Raw genomic sequence first — 15,756 nt, forward strand, 5'->3', positions numbered from 1 at the left:
TTCCAGGTATTGCATCGGTTGGGCCAAATCAGTGCTTTTTTTACCACAATGCGGAATAGAAGTGCCCTCACTCCCCTGTTGCTGGACATACACAACTCTTGGTTTAAATACTTGGGTATATTCATGATGCTGTGGAGGGAAAACGACTTTGTGCGCAACCTTGGGAGGGTGATGAGCGCCTGTCGAGAAAAAATGGAACAATGGGGATGGTTGCCACTCACAATAATAAAAGGAGCAGCCATGTTTAAGATGATCTCCCTACAAAAAAGTACTCTATGCCCTGCAGAACATGTACTTTCGGATATCGCCTGAAACGTTCACTGCGATTGAGGGTGATGTGCGGACTATGCTATGGGATGGCAAACACCCCAGAATATCCCTTAAAACTCTACAATGTAAGCAACACAATGGTGGAACAATCGCTCTACCTGACATAAGGGCCTATTATTGGGCAGCCGACCTCAGTTACATAAATGATTGGCTATTTACCACCCTGGATCACCCAACTTTTAGGCTGGAGTAGGCACAATGGAGGGAGCAAACCTGTCTGCCTTACCTTTATGTAGTGGGGGGCTCAACACCTTCTCCCGGCCACCCAGGTGATGATAGCAGCCTGCGATAAAGCCATCAAAACTACTGGGTGGCACAACAAGCCTACAAGAGATACACATTTGTGGGAAGGGCACTGGCTCCCTGAACTGTGCAAATTGCAGGGACTGGAGTACTGATCGGGATCTCAAAGGTGGGAGACCTATTTGGGGTGGTGATCTAATGCCGTTCTTCTCGCTTCTGCACGTCTACAGGATAAATACAGGTCAAGTCCTTAAATATGTACAAATAAGACATGCATGGAGCAAGGAGGGGCTCCCTGGAGAAGGTATCCCAGATTATGCCCTACTGGAAGGGAGGCTCCAAACAGAGGAACTGGGGAAAGGTGAGATCTCCCTAACTTATAGTTCCAGTAATCATAACATGCCAGATACCCTACATAAGTTACAAGAGAGGTGGGTGGATGAGGTGTGGGAGCAGGCAGATATTGATTGAGAAGCAGCATTGATGCATCACCGGGAGGTAGCCATCAGAGGCCGGCTACATCTAGTCCAATTCAAAATATTCCATAGAGTGCACTATGATAGACGTCAGTCGCATGTCATGGATAGGGAGCAGACCCACACTGTCTGAGATGTCAAGGAGAGGATGGCCCCTTCAACACCATTTGGAGCTGCCCCCTGATTCTGGATTATTGGGTTGGGCTCACTGGTGAGCATGGTGGGGTGTTTGCAAGACAGATCCCATTGGATCTCAGATTCCTTATATTGGAGATCCCCAATGATATTGAACTGCCATTTCTGTGCTCCCCAGTATTGAACATAGCTCGATATTAGGGAGCATGGGAATGCCCAACCCTTCAGGAATGGAAACAGGTCATGTACATGTTGGCGAAAAAAGCTACATATGCCAGCAGGAACTGCCCTCACAACTTCCGTAAGTTATGGGGTACATAGATGAACTATTATTCTCTAGAGATAAAGGAGGACAGTAGGAGACAACGTAGGGTAACACCTGAATAAAGGTGGATGTGTTGATATCTGCTGTAATTGACGTTTGTAGCCCGGAGCTTATTCTTGCCATTGAACTTGTAGAGGCCAATTGACGTCTGGGAAGGGGTGCGTGGGGGAGACATTGGCTGTTCTGGGAAGTTGTCATCATTATGCAGCTACTGGGGTTAGACTTCAGATTTGCTGTATGGTGCTTTCATAGGCTTTTGTTGAATGTTTTGAACATAATATAAAATATATTTTAAAAACATAACATTTCAATAATAATTCTCATACAAATACAAGTTTTAGTTATCATATACAACACAAATTCACCCTTATCTGTCTTTCTACAAATGAATGTAATTTTCAAATTATCTGCAGATTTCGGAGTACTGATTTCCATAATTGGTATTTAACTTGAAATCCTTTAGCAATAGCACTTCAGAAGTACGAACATTTCTTCATCATTATTCAATCCAAATGGAATTCTAGTTTTGAAGGATGTACTTGGAATCTCTCGGGTGAAGCAGTCTGGTTCTATCCCCTAGCATTCTGTCTGTAATCTGTGCTGTATACCATAGTACTTCATGGATTGGCGATTCTCCTCATGATTTTTCACATAGTGCTTCGCTTTTGGAAATGAAGGATCTTTAAATTCTACTGCCCGAATGTATTTTAAAATCTTCTTTTTGAATAGGCAAATTGTACTGCCAACATACTTTAAACCACAGGTACACTCCAAAATCTACACTACGAATGTTGTTTCACATGTACGTTTTTGATTGACTTTGATTGTGTATCTGTTCTTATCCACTATTTTTTTAACATTCTTTCCAATTTTACACGCTTTGCACGTTAAATACTTTCTAAAGCCCTCTGTAGATGTTCTATCCATGTTCTTCTTTATTTATCTTCAAAATCAGGACCCAGGCAAATTAGACACCAATACTTTTGGAAAATTAGGGGAGGTCTGCCCCTGATGCAAACACAAGCAATTTACGGCGCGCCACACTGAACAGGGCTGAGTTCTTGAAGAAAACTATATTTATATTCAATGATTTCCAACAGATGTCCCTTCTCAGTATTTTTCATGTTTCTGTAAATTTTCTGCCTTGTTCTGTTTTTTTTCAACGTTTGAATTAACAGACTCTACAAAAATGAGATTGCTCAATTTACGTTACTCCATATTATATTACATACGGTAACCCTGATTTCATATTGATTTACTTTGTGTTAGATTACAGGAGATTACCCTGGTTACTTTATCCTGTATTAGAGTGCATTATTAGGTTCAATGATTATTCGTGGCTCTCATCACACCTGAATATACCGAGAGAAACGCTCATACACACAAACTTTCACAATTTTTACTGCTGTTACAGGAGTTGGGTTTATCATTTAAAATACAGATTTGTAATTTTGTCAAGATTGTGCATCCATTCAAATTGAAAACCACAAGAGACACAGGGTTCTTTTAGTGAATGCTTGTTTACATGTTGGCATTTATTTGTTCTCAGGTTCAAATGTTCTATTTTTTCAAGCAATTTGCATGCAATTTACTGTACTGAAAAATCACTGGCTCAAAAGGAAATCACGGATCCAAACTGCAGTTCATAGATACTTGCTTTTACTGTCTACTGATTGGGAAAGCCTAGGAATCAAAGGCAATCACTCCCTGTGACAGGCAGCTGCTCCCAGACACTACAAAACAAAGAAGTAAACTCAGAGCATGTAACAGCCGCCTCTGTTTTTCTCTTGATTTTGAAAGCGGCAGCCAGCGATCCATTCCTTAATTAAACTGCTCTGTGGGCCGTACAAGTAGCTCGCCAACCTATGGAAATTGAAAAGAAAATAACATAAGATTACCCACTTAACAGCAGATATGTGTAATATGTTCTGGTATTTTGGTACCAGAAGTAGCGTGATGCCAGGACAATGAAGCGAATCCTAAGGAGCGGTTACAAAATATTGTTTTGTGGGTTGTAGTGTTTTACTTCTGTCTTAATTTTGCATTACACTTAAAGATGCAGTTCTGATCCACAAAGCATTTTCTGGGACTAGGTGTGCCTTACTTCCGGCTTAGGTTTGAGTTGCACAGGTATAACTAATGCTTATGGATAAGCTCTGTGAAATGCAAAGTGTTTTTTTCATGTGGCTGATGGTAGTACAAGTACCACGAAGGCTGCCCATCACTTTCGGCCATCTGATTTGTCCCTATCATTGACCAAAGTCACTTCCGTGCCCATGTCGGGCAAAATGGAGACTCCCTCGTCGTAAAGTATCTTGAAGCGAATGGCAGGGTTCTTGCCCATTGTTCAGTGCTCTGCTACTGCCCATCCGAGGTGGCAATATATAAGTACCCTTACAAACATATTAGTGTAAAATTGAATGTCTCTGAAACATTGTCCATGTGATATTCCACTCCTCATTTTCTCATTGTAACAGACCCAGCTTGTTTTCTTGGGCAGGACACAAGTCACGGGTCCCCTTGACAAAGGATCAGGGCCGGACTAGCCTCCTAAAGGGGGTTGGGAAAAGTGCCGCTGGGGGCGGGGGTGCAAGTGTGAAGCACTGTTGCTTTTGTTACTGGGGACTGATATTGCAGCACCGCTGCAAAACCGGCCCCCACTGCTGCAAAACAACCCCCAACCATCCAGCCTCCTGGGGAAATGCCCAATGCCCCCTAGGGCCAGTCCGGCCCTGCAAAGGGTCAACATAAAACATAATTTACCTTTTGCTCACCAACAGAACACTAGAATCTGTTTGATAAGGGTCAACCAACATGGTAATCCTTTAAACTTTGGCGACTATTGTCTCATTGACCAGTCAAAGACATGTATAACTGTTTGTGGCAGTTGAGAAACAGCTGTGTGGTACTGTCCTTTTCACCCATATCTTAGTTGGGAGTTGGCCTGCCTGCTTCCCCTGTGTAACTTTGTATAGTCTGCCATGACTGGGCCCTGTGATTCACAATATCGTGTGTAATGTGGGTGAGAATGGTTTGACACATATGAGGTGGAGGAGCCTCAGATTGGGGTCCTACCTGCATGTATCTAGCCTCTAAGATTGTAGGGGCCTTAATGGTCGACAATGCTGCTGTCTTCCCTCTTCTCTGCTTGTTCTCTGGGTCAGCTCATCTAATTTTCCTTTAATTTATAAAACACTGCAAGTCTAGTGTATGTGTCTTGTTTCAAAAATATGTCAACTGAATGGAGGAAGGATATGCTCTTGTGTTTGCCTCCTTCGAGCCAAGTCAGTTCTTGCAGGTTACTCTGTGGCCTGGCTGAAAAGAGCAACACTTTAACAGAGGCTGTGACCAACAACATGGTCAAAGCTTTACACATTAAACAAAAAAATGGACTATCTAACTATCTCACATATTCTATGTCATGTTCTGCTATCTGACCCTCACCTGCGGAACTGAATAAGATATTTAAGACTGGGCAGTGAAAACGTGTTGCTCTGTACTCCTGTTAGTGGCATTTCATCCAGGGAAAGTAGTTGTAAGACTGCTAGTGGTGGAAGCATCGGAATAGATAAGACTCCAAATCTACCTCTCACTCTATGCCTTCCAAGACAGGGAAGAGACTTGCCTCCAGGGCTGCAACTCCTCCTGCGATTCCAGTGCTTCCTTCCTTAGTTCAGGAACATCAAATTCTAATTGATAAGGCAGTGTGTGTGTGGCTCTGTCCAAGCAGAGAATTCTGCCAATCTTCTCCTTCAAATTCACAAGCGTGATCAAGATAGAGATTCTGATGCAAAGTAAAGGTATGTGTGGAGGTGCAAGTCAAAGTAACCCTGAATAACAGGAGGTAGAACTTGACCCCAGCACTGGTGGTTACTTCAACTGAAGATGACACGTTCAACAGATACGATAAGTCCTCTCCTGCCTGTAACTGCTCCAGGACAAGTGTGGTGCAGCACACATTGAATGACCCCGAGGAATTGGTGACTCCCAAATTTGTAGCTCACTTATACTCAGTGCAGAGTGAGGAGCTCCTATTGAAAGACTTGGTTCCAGTTGATTCCATGGTGGCCAATGATAGGACCTTGAAGGATGCAATGGGCAGTAGTTGGGTGCAGGGCTTCAAAGGTCTTACCTGGGCGCAAATCTTTCTCTCGGGACCTTACTTGGTGTCTGAAGAAGAATTTCATTCACTTATATGAGGCTCTGTTTGAGAAGTCAGTCTGTTCTGAATTGTACCATGGAGCAATAAATGAAGTACATGGCATATATTGCTTTTCATACTATTAGAACAGCAACATTTACAGGCAATACTGCAGTGGGAGAATGCTACAGTATTTGGCTCAAGGAAGAACACTGGCACCAGTCACAAGAATTCTATTGTATGCCCTTCACGCCAGAAACATGTTTTGGGCTAGACCAATAGTACCTGTTATACGAAAGGATATTTATCATCCCACAACGAGAAGAGATGTGTGTCTAACACGTTTATTTTTCTACATCCAAATGCATGAGGGGTCATATTACAAAGAGGGTGCACTGCCTCTGTTTGTGTCATGGTACACCTTCAAATTGATGCACTGGGCACAAACAGGAACAGTGCACTACATTATTGATAATGCCCTGTCTCTAGGCCCGACAAGAATTATTGGCTGGCCTGAGGGCAGCACATTACTGAAAAAGGGAGTAGCTGTTCAAAGCCTCAGGTCTGTCTTTCACTGTACAGGATTCACCTGACTGCACTACAAAGAGAGGACAGGGATTCACCGGTGGGTGAGTGACTGCACCAGCCTGCAGGGAGATGTCCCCCTTTCTCTCTTCCAAAGGGCTGACCTCTGAGGGCACACTAACTGTGCTCTACCTTTTTGTGGCAGATACCAGTGCGTCTCTTAACAGTCTCTTGTCCCAATGCCCGCATCCATAAAAAGGCACAGGCGCAGAGGCAAAGTGCTTCACTCATTTCCACTGGGCCACTACCTTATGCAAATGAGGGAACACACTCCTAATATACATTTGGTGGGCGGCAATTCCGTCAGGGTGCAAAACATGATGGCAGTGGCATAGCAAGGGTAGGGGGGTGGTCCACCCCTGGTGGCATGAGTTTTGGGGGCGGCACAACCACCCCCTGCTCTTCCATGCATTTGCCGCGAGGTGGCAATCGCTGAAATATCGCCAAGTAATAATAATGTTCAAATTTTGGCTCAAGATTGCACTGCCATTGCAGAGACAAAGCTATTCAGAGTTGCCACGATGTGCAGGTGGCAAGTCATTGAACTTTCAGAATCCCTTAGCTAAACTCTTATGAATTCCCTCCATCAAGAAATCCAAGACCCAGAGAGGTGGACAGGACACTGACATAGTCCCTTTCCCCCAATCATAAGACAAAAATGAAACTCAATGATTACTATATGTCTGTCTTGTGGAAGACTGCCTGCAGTGTTAGCATTTTATAGCAGTCTCCCTTCCCAACACCAAGGGTTCTGTACTTACATTTGAATCTCCAGACAGACAGCCTCATCTGGAGAAGCTAATGGCTTGACAGACCGGTGACATGCGAAGAATTAGAGAGTGCTCCAGCAACATAGGTGAAATGAGGGTGTATGCCTATATATAAAAAAGTCCTCTAGCCTTGGAGCCAAGACAACATCCACTCCTAGGGCAGTGGCTCCTCAACCTGGAAAGGAAGCAAGGCAGCAGAGAATTGTCCCAGGTCTCAAATAAGTCTACAGACGGATGAGGGACGGTCCTCCATGTGGCCAAGAATGCCCTTCAGGAAAATCTAAATCATGAGTTATTGGAAGGCATGACTCCGGCCATCTGCGGTGCTGTGCGTTCTACTCACATGAGAAGTCCTCAGTAAAACAAGCAGCAGTTCTGCCCAGGTGAAGATATTTTTACCAAGAGATCCAAGGCCAAAATTCTGATGCCTGCTTGCCAATTCCTGTATACCTTGGGAACTGTGTTTTCCATCTTGATGACAATTACCTGGTTATGTAAAGGCTCCACAAGCATGAACATCTGTAGCCCAATGACTTCCAGTTTCAGTTTGATGATCTGGCAGACCTTGAGAGTACTAGATCTAGGAGAAGCGGGAGAGAATATTTTCTCTTCAGCCACTCCTAGCTGCACTGGCATCTGTAGTCAAGGCTCTAAGAGTTTAAGGGAGATCCAAACTTGTTCCATTCTCAGGGTTTCTGATCTTAGCCACCATTGCAGCCAATGAAAGATCAAGCTGGTCATCAGGAAAGGATGGGCAAAATCTTCTGACTGAGGATGCAAGTGGCTTAGAACACACGGATGAAGGAATTTTACATACTATAATGCCCATGGAGCGAGGTGACACTGAACCCTGAGACGTGTCCTCATCAGAGTTATTCACTGAACTGGGATCCGGGATATGACTCTTTTACAGCACCGCCCATCTGAGAGATACACATTCCTTTCAACTGTGTTGGAAAGGATCCCCAAAGAAGATGAGTGGCTAAGACAGAGATAGGTGGGGCTTCCTTTTATTTAGTAACTAATAGTGATCTTGCATAACTGCACAAACTCTTGTTGTATCTCTGGTTACCTGCCAACAAGGGTTGGATCAGGAAGTCATGCAGGTAATGGAGTACCTTTTATGAAGGCCTGGAGGTAGCTCCAATAATCCTGATGTATCAGAAAGTTAAGGTGCGCATCATGCAAGTTGAATGCAGTCAAAATATCTTCTTATTTAACCTTCAAGTTCACTTGCTTAAGAGTCTAGATCTTGAAGTGTATCACTGGAATGAACATGTTGAGTCTCTCTAGCTCCATCATTAAGTGAAACGCACATGAGACCTCATTACAGACAGCATTCCAGGCCACAATGGGCATGCACACACATTTTCTGTGCCTGTGGCTCTGTTGTACTACTTAAAGGACCAAAGATGCCTGTGGAGCCCCTTCTGCACATATAGTACCCGCGCTAATTCACTAAGGGGACAGACCGCTTCCCGTTTGGAAGTGGATACCACCAATTTGGATTTAGTGATAAAATATTAATGTTTTGCACCCTGACGGAGTTGCCGCCCACCAAATGTACAAATGACAACCAAGCTGGCGGTCATTTATAAAGAACTGTCAGGAACTGCCGTCACAGCTTTTTCTGTCAATGCTTTCAGCAGTTTGGTGCAGGGCTCCGTTAGCATGATGGCAGTCTGATGAGGTACTATGCCCGTGTGATAATAAAATACTCCCAAAAAAGTGTTTCAAAATTATTCATTTTCATTTTTAAATGATTTCTACTTTTCTTTTAGGAAAATGGGCTGCATTTAAAAAAAAGTTGCTTTGTTATAAAGCGATCACAGACATGGTGGTCTGCTGACTCCAGCAGGCTACGATGCCTGTAATTCTAAGCAATCATAGTGGGCAGGTGCAGCCAGTGAAGGTAAGATCGGTGAGGCGGTGGAGCCGGGTGGGGGGGCGGAATTCGACCGACAATCCCAAGGGAAAATTAAGTAAATAATTAATTTCCCCTCGTGGTCGTCTGTCAAAACCATCCCCCCACCTGGCCCCTACGCTTTTACCTTACCGCTGCTGGTAGTGGGTCTCAGTTTGCGAACATCATGCAAGTTAATGAGGTAGGTCGAATTATGGCCCACTACGAATCAGAATTTTGTGAACCAACCTATTTATCAGGAAGTTGTTTTACAAAATACCAATTCATTTGGTAGAAGTCGGTGTGCAAGTTGCACCCATCTCTACCAAATCCATTTTAGTAGAGTCCTGATAGGAAATATCAAATTGCAAATCGTTATTTGATGCAATTTGCGATTTCTTATTAGAAATCTTTATAAATCAAACTCTCCAGTCCTACATCAGATACACTCAATCAGTTGGTGCAATATCATTGTATGAAATCTACATTGGAAGCAGAAATTCGGCCCCTTGGTGCATGGTATATCTACCAGAGGAGGGCATCTTCAAGGGCTGCAGCTTGATATCCGCCGGACATTCATGGGCACTTCCAGGGCCGAACTGGGAACGGAAAGCAGCCCTGGCAAATTTTGGCAGACCAGCCCCTGTCGGGCGCGTAGCGAGCAAGCGCAGCAAGCAAGCCCGACCGCCACTAGGGAGGCTTGGGGCGGGGGTTCTCTCCACAATAAAAATTTGGAAAACGACAGACCAAAATGGTGAATTTTACAGCACATTTTTCATTACATATTCAAATTATATCAACTTTCAAAGCACAGTAAATAGTAGATGATGACCTTAAAGAACATCAGGTTACCCACCCAGTCATATCTATCCAAAGACATTCTTTCAGAGATAACCAAAAATAGACACAAGTAGTGAATCAGAGTGAACAAAGTAAAAGTGAGACCAGCCCCCACATGGTGTGTATCGAGCAAGCGCAGTGAGCAACCACTACTAGGGGGAGTTTGGGGAGTTGAACTTCTCCCCCCAAGAAAATTTGGGAGACAGAAAGGTCGCTGTTGGGTAATGTGTACCATCTTTGTGCACATTATCATTAGCGTTGGCACTGCTGGGTAATGTGTCCCATCTTTGTGCACATTGTCATTAGCATTGGCAGTGCTGGTAACGTATACCATCTTTGTGCACATTATCATTAGCATTGTCACAGCTGGGTAATGTGTTCCATCTTTGTGCACATTATCATTACCATTGTCACAGCTGGGTAATGTGTTCCATCTTTGTGCACATTATCATTACCATTGTCACTGCTGGATAATGTGTCCCATCTTTGTGCACATTGTCATTAGCATTGTCACTACTGGGTAATGTGTCCCATCTCTGTGCACATTATCATTAGCATTGGCACTGCTGGGGAATGTGTCCCATGTCTGTGCACATTATAATTAGCATTGGCACTGCTGGGTAATGTGTCCCATCTTTGTGCACATTGTCATTAGCATTGTCACTGCTGGGTAATGTGTCCCATCTCTGTGCACATTACCATTAGCATTGTCACTGCTGGGTAATGTGTCCCATCTCTGTGCACATTACCATTAGCATTGTCATTGCTGGGAAAAGTGATCTCCTTGTGTATCCAGGCCTGGAACTGTGAAGGCTGCCCTGTAGGGAGCGGGGTGATATGAACGGTCCCAAATGTAGGGAGACCCCTATCAGGTGTTTGTTGTACTTAACCTTCGGGGTTTCCTGAATTCGGGAAACAAAAGCATTGAGTGGAGCCCCCTGCAGGGCCCAGGGCAGGTGTTACTTGGAGGCAACCCCCGCCTCCAGCTCCCCGAAAGAGACTGAACTTCCTATTGGAAAAGTCAAGGTTATTATGGGGGATTCCAGTAGGACCCCTTACTCGCAGACTCCCGTCCCCAGCTTCAGAGATATGACATCACAGGTTTCCAAAAAGAATCACTTCCTCTTAGTGTTTATAGAGAGTTATTATTAATAAGGCATTCCAACAATTAAAACCACAGAAACATATCAGTTGTTTTAATGTATTTCTCATGAAACTAAAAATTATGTATTATTCCCTCAAATTCAGAGTGAGATTTGCGAGAATTATTCAAAGTGGGTTCATATGTATTGTATTGTATTGTAATTGCATTTATATAGCGCTTACTACCCCCGACGAGGCGTCGAAGTGCTTTTTCAGAGAGTAGCACGCTACTCTGGGACCCATAGAGGATTAGTGTTGAATTAGTATAGTGAAACATGCAAGTACATTTTAAGTGGTGGATAGGTTAGTCAGGTATTTGGATTTGGAATGATAGCAGAAGGACAGAGGACAAAGGTTTGTATTTATATAGCGCTTGTTGACGCACGCTATTCAGGAAGCCTATAAACTATTAATGGTGAATTAATATGGTGAAATATGAAGTAATTTCAGTGGTGGATATTAGTCTGTTACTTCTTTCTACTACTCCTTCCAATGCACTTCCCTATCTCTCATCCTATACATCTATCAATATATCCTTTACATCCACTCTCCCATTTATCCCAAAGCCCATACCACTACTATGATCACCAAAATAACCCTTTCTAGACTCTCCTACTCTACCCCTCCTTGAATCATCTGACACCTCTTTTTACTATACTGATCCCCTAAAACAAACCTTTCTAAACTCTTCCCTCTGACTCCTCTGCTCCAAAACTCCTTTTTACTCATCCAAAAACCTCCTCCTTCTGCTAAGACCTAAAAAAAAAATCCTTCACTCTTTTATCCCTCCCTTTCAATCAAAATTAACAGACTAGCATGTTCACTTCTCAAATTCCATATTCAACTATACTAATATACTACCCAAGTAACTGAATAACATATCGACTACTCAAATTACTTCATATTTATACTATACTAATTTTCAGCACTAATCCTTTATGGGTTCCGGAGTGGCGTGCTACTCGCCAGAAAAGCGCTTCAACACCCATCAGGGGTAACAAGTGCTATATGAATGCAAATCTTTCTTCCCCTTTTATCCATTTGTTTTTATAGAAAGATGTATTTTAAAATAGAGTAGAGAGTGCATTCACTTATTGGAAGATGTGCATGGTCATAATACTCCTTTCACACTTTTATTCATCTTTTATTTCACGTTAGCATTCTTGCAATTTTAAAATACTTTTTATACTCATACTTTTTAATGTTTTTCTGTTTTTAAATGTACGTTGGTGAATAAAAGGATGGCATCTTTTATTCCTACCTCATCATGTGTTTCTCTATCGTCTGCTCTGAGTACATTAGTCGTGTTTCTGTGCTGTTCATTCTATGAATGTGCATGTCTACCGTGAGCAGAACAGGAAAATCTTAGGTAATTAAGGTCTGTTGTAAGAGGAGTTTGGAACTGGTTTGTAAGTGCTTCTTTCACAATGTGTAATAATGGACGTTACACAAGGTTTTCAATTAGCCACAGTCTTTAGAGGCCGCCCTGAGGGTAATTTTCAAAGTAACACTACTTTAGCCGATCAGAAGTGTATCCCAGATGGTATGCTTGTGCCATGTGATAGCTACTGCCTGCGTGGTACACTGTGCCCCAGGAAACATTGTCCATTTCACGTCCATGACAGGAGCAAGATGTATAGTTTCATACTGAGCCAACTGGTATCATGCCCACACTGTTCCCGTGCCAACATCCTACCAGAGTGCCTGCACCAGAACAGAGACCACCTCGGCGCTGAGCTGTGTGATCATCAAATGCAGGACGAGAAGTAGGGCATGCTGAGGCCTCTTGCCTGCTAGCGCCTTGTTCAGCCTTGCTTCAATGAGCTTAGCTACCCTTTCCTGAGCTGAGCGCCCAACTCAGGCTGAGGAGGGCCTCCTCAGCCTGAGTTGGGCGCTCAGCTCAGGAATGGGTAGCTAAGCTCATTGAAGCAAGGCTGACAAGGTGCTAGCAGGCGAGAGGCCTCATGTACACACAGAGCTGTGCATATACGGTTGGTAACGGTCAGAATCTCCAGACCACCACCACTGCGCGAGGCGCAACGCCCACCAACTGTTTGTGCCACCACCAAGAAGACAATCATTAATTGATTTGGTGCCGGAAAACCTACTCACCTCCCACTGTTGGTGGCAGACACAGGGGAGCTAGCTACATCGGCGGGCTAGCCAGTAGAATAAATAAATCATGGCCGCCCGGGTAAAAAGTGCGCACCTCTGCTCGTCTAGTCATGCGCAGTTTTAATTACCCAATGCGCATTCAGGAATTACATCAGCCACACCCTAGAGAGGCGCGCAGACGCGGAGGAAGAGGAGACGGTGCATCATTCTTCGCGCTGCGCACAGGCACCTCCTCCTCCTGAAACAGAAGTTTAGTTGCACTTGCAGTGCACAACGGTCAATCAGGCTTGCAAGTTGCTGGCGCTGCTGTTTTCCCTGCAGCTACAGTCTACTATTCGGGCCTGGTAGTATTGCTTGGAACTTGGAAGTCTGAGAGTTTCAGACACCTGGAGACTTCTCTCTGAAGTGAGTGACTCAACTCACTGTCCTGTCGTGACTGCAATAACGACTGACAAATGTATGGTTATTTACCAGAGCTTTATTCTGCTTCTCCTCATGACCCTGTCCCTTCTCTAACTGCCCCCTTCCTGTTCTCGCTCCTCCTCTTCCCCTCACCCCTTAGCTCCACCCATGCCCAACCACTAGAATGCTTCATGATCTCACATCTCCCCCTTTGTTAACAAAGACAAACATAATGAGCGTCCAACATTTGTGTAGTTCCTCTGTCAGCCACATGGGTCTGTAGGTTGCTCGTTGAAGCTATGGAGATGCCAGTCCATTTCCTTGGTGTGGCTTTCTAGTGCTTTGATAAGAGTCTCATTGATTGCAGGAGCACATCTTTGAACTTGCAAAATGTCTCTTGTGATCTTCTTGTTCCCAGGCTCATGACGGTTTCTGATAGGATCATGTACCGACCACTCATCTTCAGTCTCCGAGTCAATCATGATCGCCTCTTGTAAGAGGGCTGTGAAGGGTTCATCGTGAGGGTGACAGTTTTGCTTCCTTGATGGCTCTTGTTTCATTGATACACGATTTCCTTCATGAGTGGAGGTTGCTCCAGTCCTCTTCCGACTATCCATATGTCGTTGCACTTCACTCGATCTTATCTGGTCGAAGGCAGCATTGTCTTGCGGTTCGACGTCAGGCATCCCTGACAGTGATGCACTGCTTGGAGAGAGAAGTTTGGTTTGGTTTGGAGACTCAGTCGCTGCCTCTGGTTGGTTCGCCCACTCCCACTCGCAACTGGGATTGTAGAATCCTTTAACTATCTGAGCAGGTGCATGGTCTCCTCCCATCTGAGGATGATCTGTCTCCGTTACCACGTCAAGTTTCTTCTGTGGGGTGACTGGGCAGACTTGTCTTGCCCAGTGCGTAGTGTCCTTTCTATCTGTTTTTATTCGAGAGATCCTTTGAGTCAGCCTTGCTGACCCCATTCGTGGCAATGGTATATTCTTTAAGTCAGGAGGTGTCTGCGACTGACATGACAGGTTGTCTTGTGCGGTGATAGAGGATTCAAAGACATTAGTTTGAGATAGGTTGACCTTGATGGGGAGAACGTCCTTTGGTTCTATGGCGTGTTCGAGTGATTGACGCCATGGCCGTTGTCGTGCCCATGACTCGGTCGACTCGAAAGATCGGACAGACATGCTTTCTGACTCAGAGGAGTCGTGTATCAAATTCCAGGAGCGGACAGACATGCTATCTAACTCAGAGACTTCCTTTGTCGATTTTCTCCGAGGACGTTCCAGTGGGCGGGTCTGGACCGATAGATCTTTGACATGAATAGGCCAGGACGAACTGCTCTTCACATCGGAGTTATCTTTAGGATGTTTCTCCGAGTACTTCTCTTGAAGTGTCTGTGGTGTCCTTTCACTGGAAAGGTTGCCCGCCACCCACGTGTTTGTTTCTCGTGTTTGATCCCAGGGTGTTTCATGTCTGCCTCGCTCGCCCACTGGTAATAACATCCTCTCAGTTTCCCCATTGTCTCGGCTGCCATGGAGGCGTTTATCGCCCCTATTTCGGTGTCGGAGTGAATCAGTCAGTCTTATGCTATTGACTTCTTCTTCCCACTTGTTTTGTGTAGTGGCGTCTGTGCTGCAGGTGTGATGTGTTCTGCTGCTTGATGGTTCCTCATACTCATATCCCGAGTTTGTTAGGCAGTACGGTACTTGGGAGTGGTTGTGTATCAACTTCCACTGTTGACTTGACTGGTCCATTCTTTCATAGTTTCTCTTTCTTGCCCGTTTGTTGGGCAGGTGATCTGTCCCACTTGACACGTTATCGTCTTCAGAATAGTTTGTGCCATGCTTTGAATGACTCTTTGATGTTGAATAACTCCTTGAGGTTGCTGACTCGGAGTATTCTATGTCCCTTTGTCTCTCCCATTGTCGTATCTCTGATCTACCTTCATCCTCCCTCTGGTTGGTTCTATTTGCTTCCTGGACTTTATTCCCAGGCATGAGTGATGTCTCTTTCCTGGTATACTTGGTTCTTGCATTAAGGTGCAATTCGTTTGATCTGCCTCTTGCTTTGATCCGCACTCCAACATCAGCCTTCCTGATAATTTCTTTTAGTGACCAATGCCCTCGAAGAATCTTTTTTCTTCGTGCTAGAACTTGAACATCCTTCAATTATCCGGAGCCGAACTGCTTCCTCATTTGTAAGTGTGTTGAAATGGCAATACTGTACTAGACTTTGCAGCCGGATGATGAAGCTTGGCAATGTTTCTCCTGGTTCCTGCCGTGCTTTGTTGAAGGCGATGCGATCATAATCCACATCTGCTTGTGCATGGAAATGTGAACGTAACTTCT

At 44.4% G+C, this 15,756-nt stretch overlaps 1 protein-coding gene across 1 annotated transcript in view; it reads right to left on the reverse strand.

Annotated features, from left to right (window-relative positions):
• Positions 1 to 3,010: 3,010 nt before the first annotated feature.
• The window catches only part of DHRS11 (dehydrogenase/reductase 11), a 465,765-nt gene continuing 453,019 nt past the window's right edge, over positions 3,011 to 15,756 (reverse strand). The window contains exon 7 of the mRNA XM_086954903.1: positions 3,011 to 3,372. Within this exon, the coding sequence (XP_086811029.1) occupies positions 3,331 to 3,372 (42 nt within the window). The 3' untranslated portion in view covers positions 3,011 to 3,330. The remainder of the gene's footprint in view (positions 3,373 to 15,756) is intronic.

This window comes from Lissotriton vulgaris, chromosome 2_1 (genome assembly GCF_964263255.1).
Source record: "Lissotriton vulgaris chromosome 2_1, aLisVul1.2, whole genome shotgun sequence".
Classification (NCBI taxonomy): Eukaryota; Metazoa; Chordata; class Amphibia; order Caudata; family Salamandridae; genus Lissotriton; species Lissotriton vulgaris.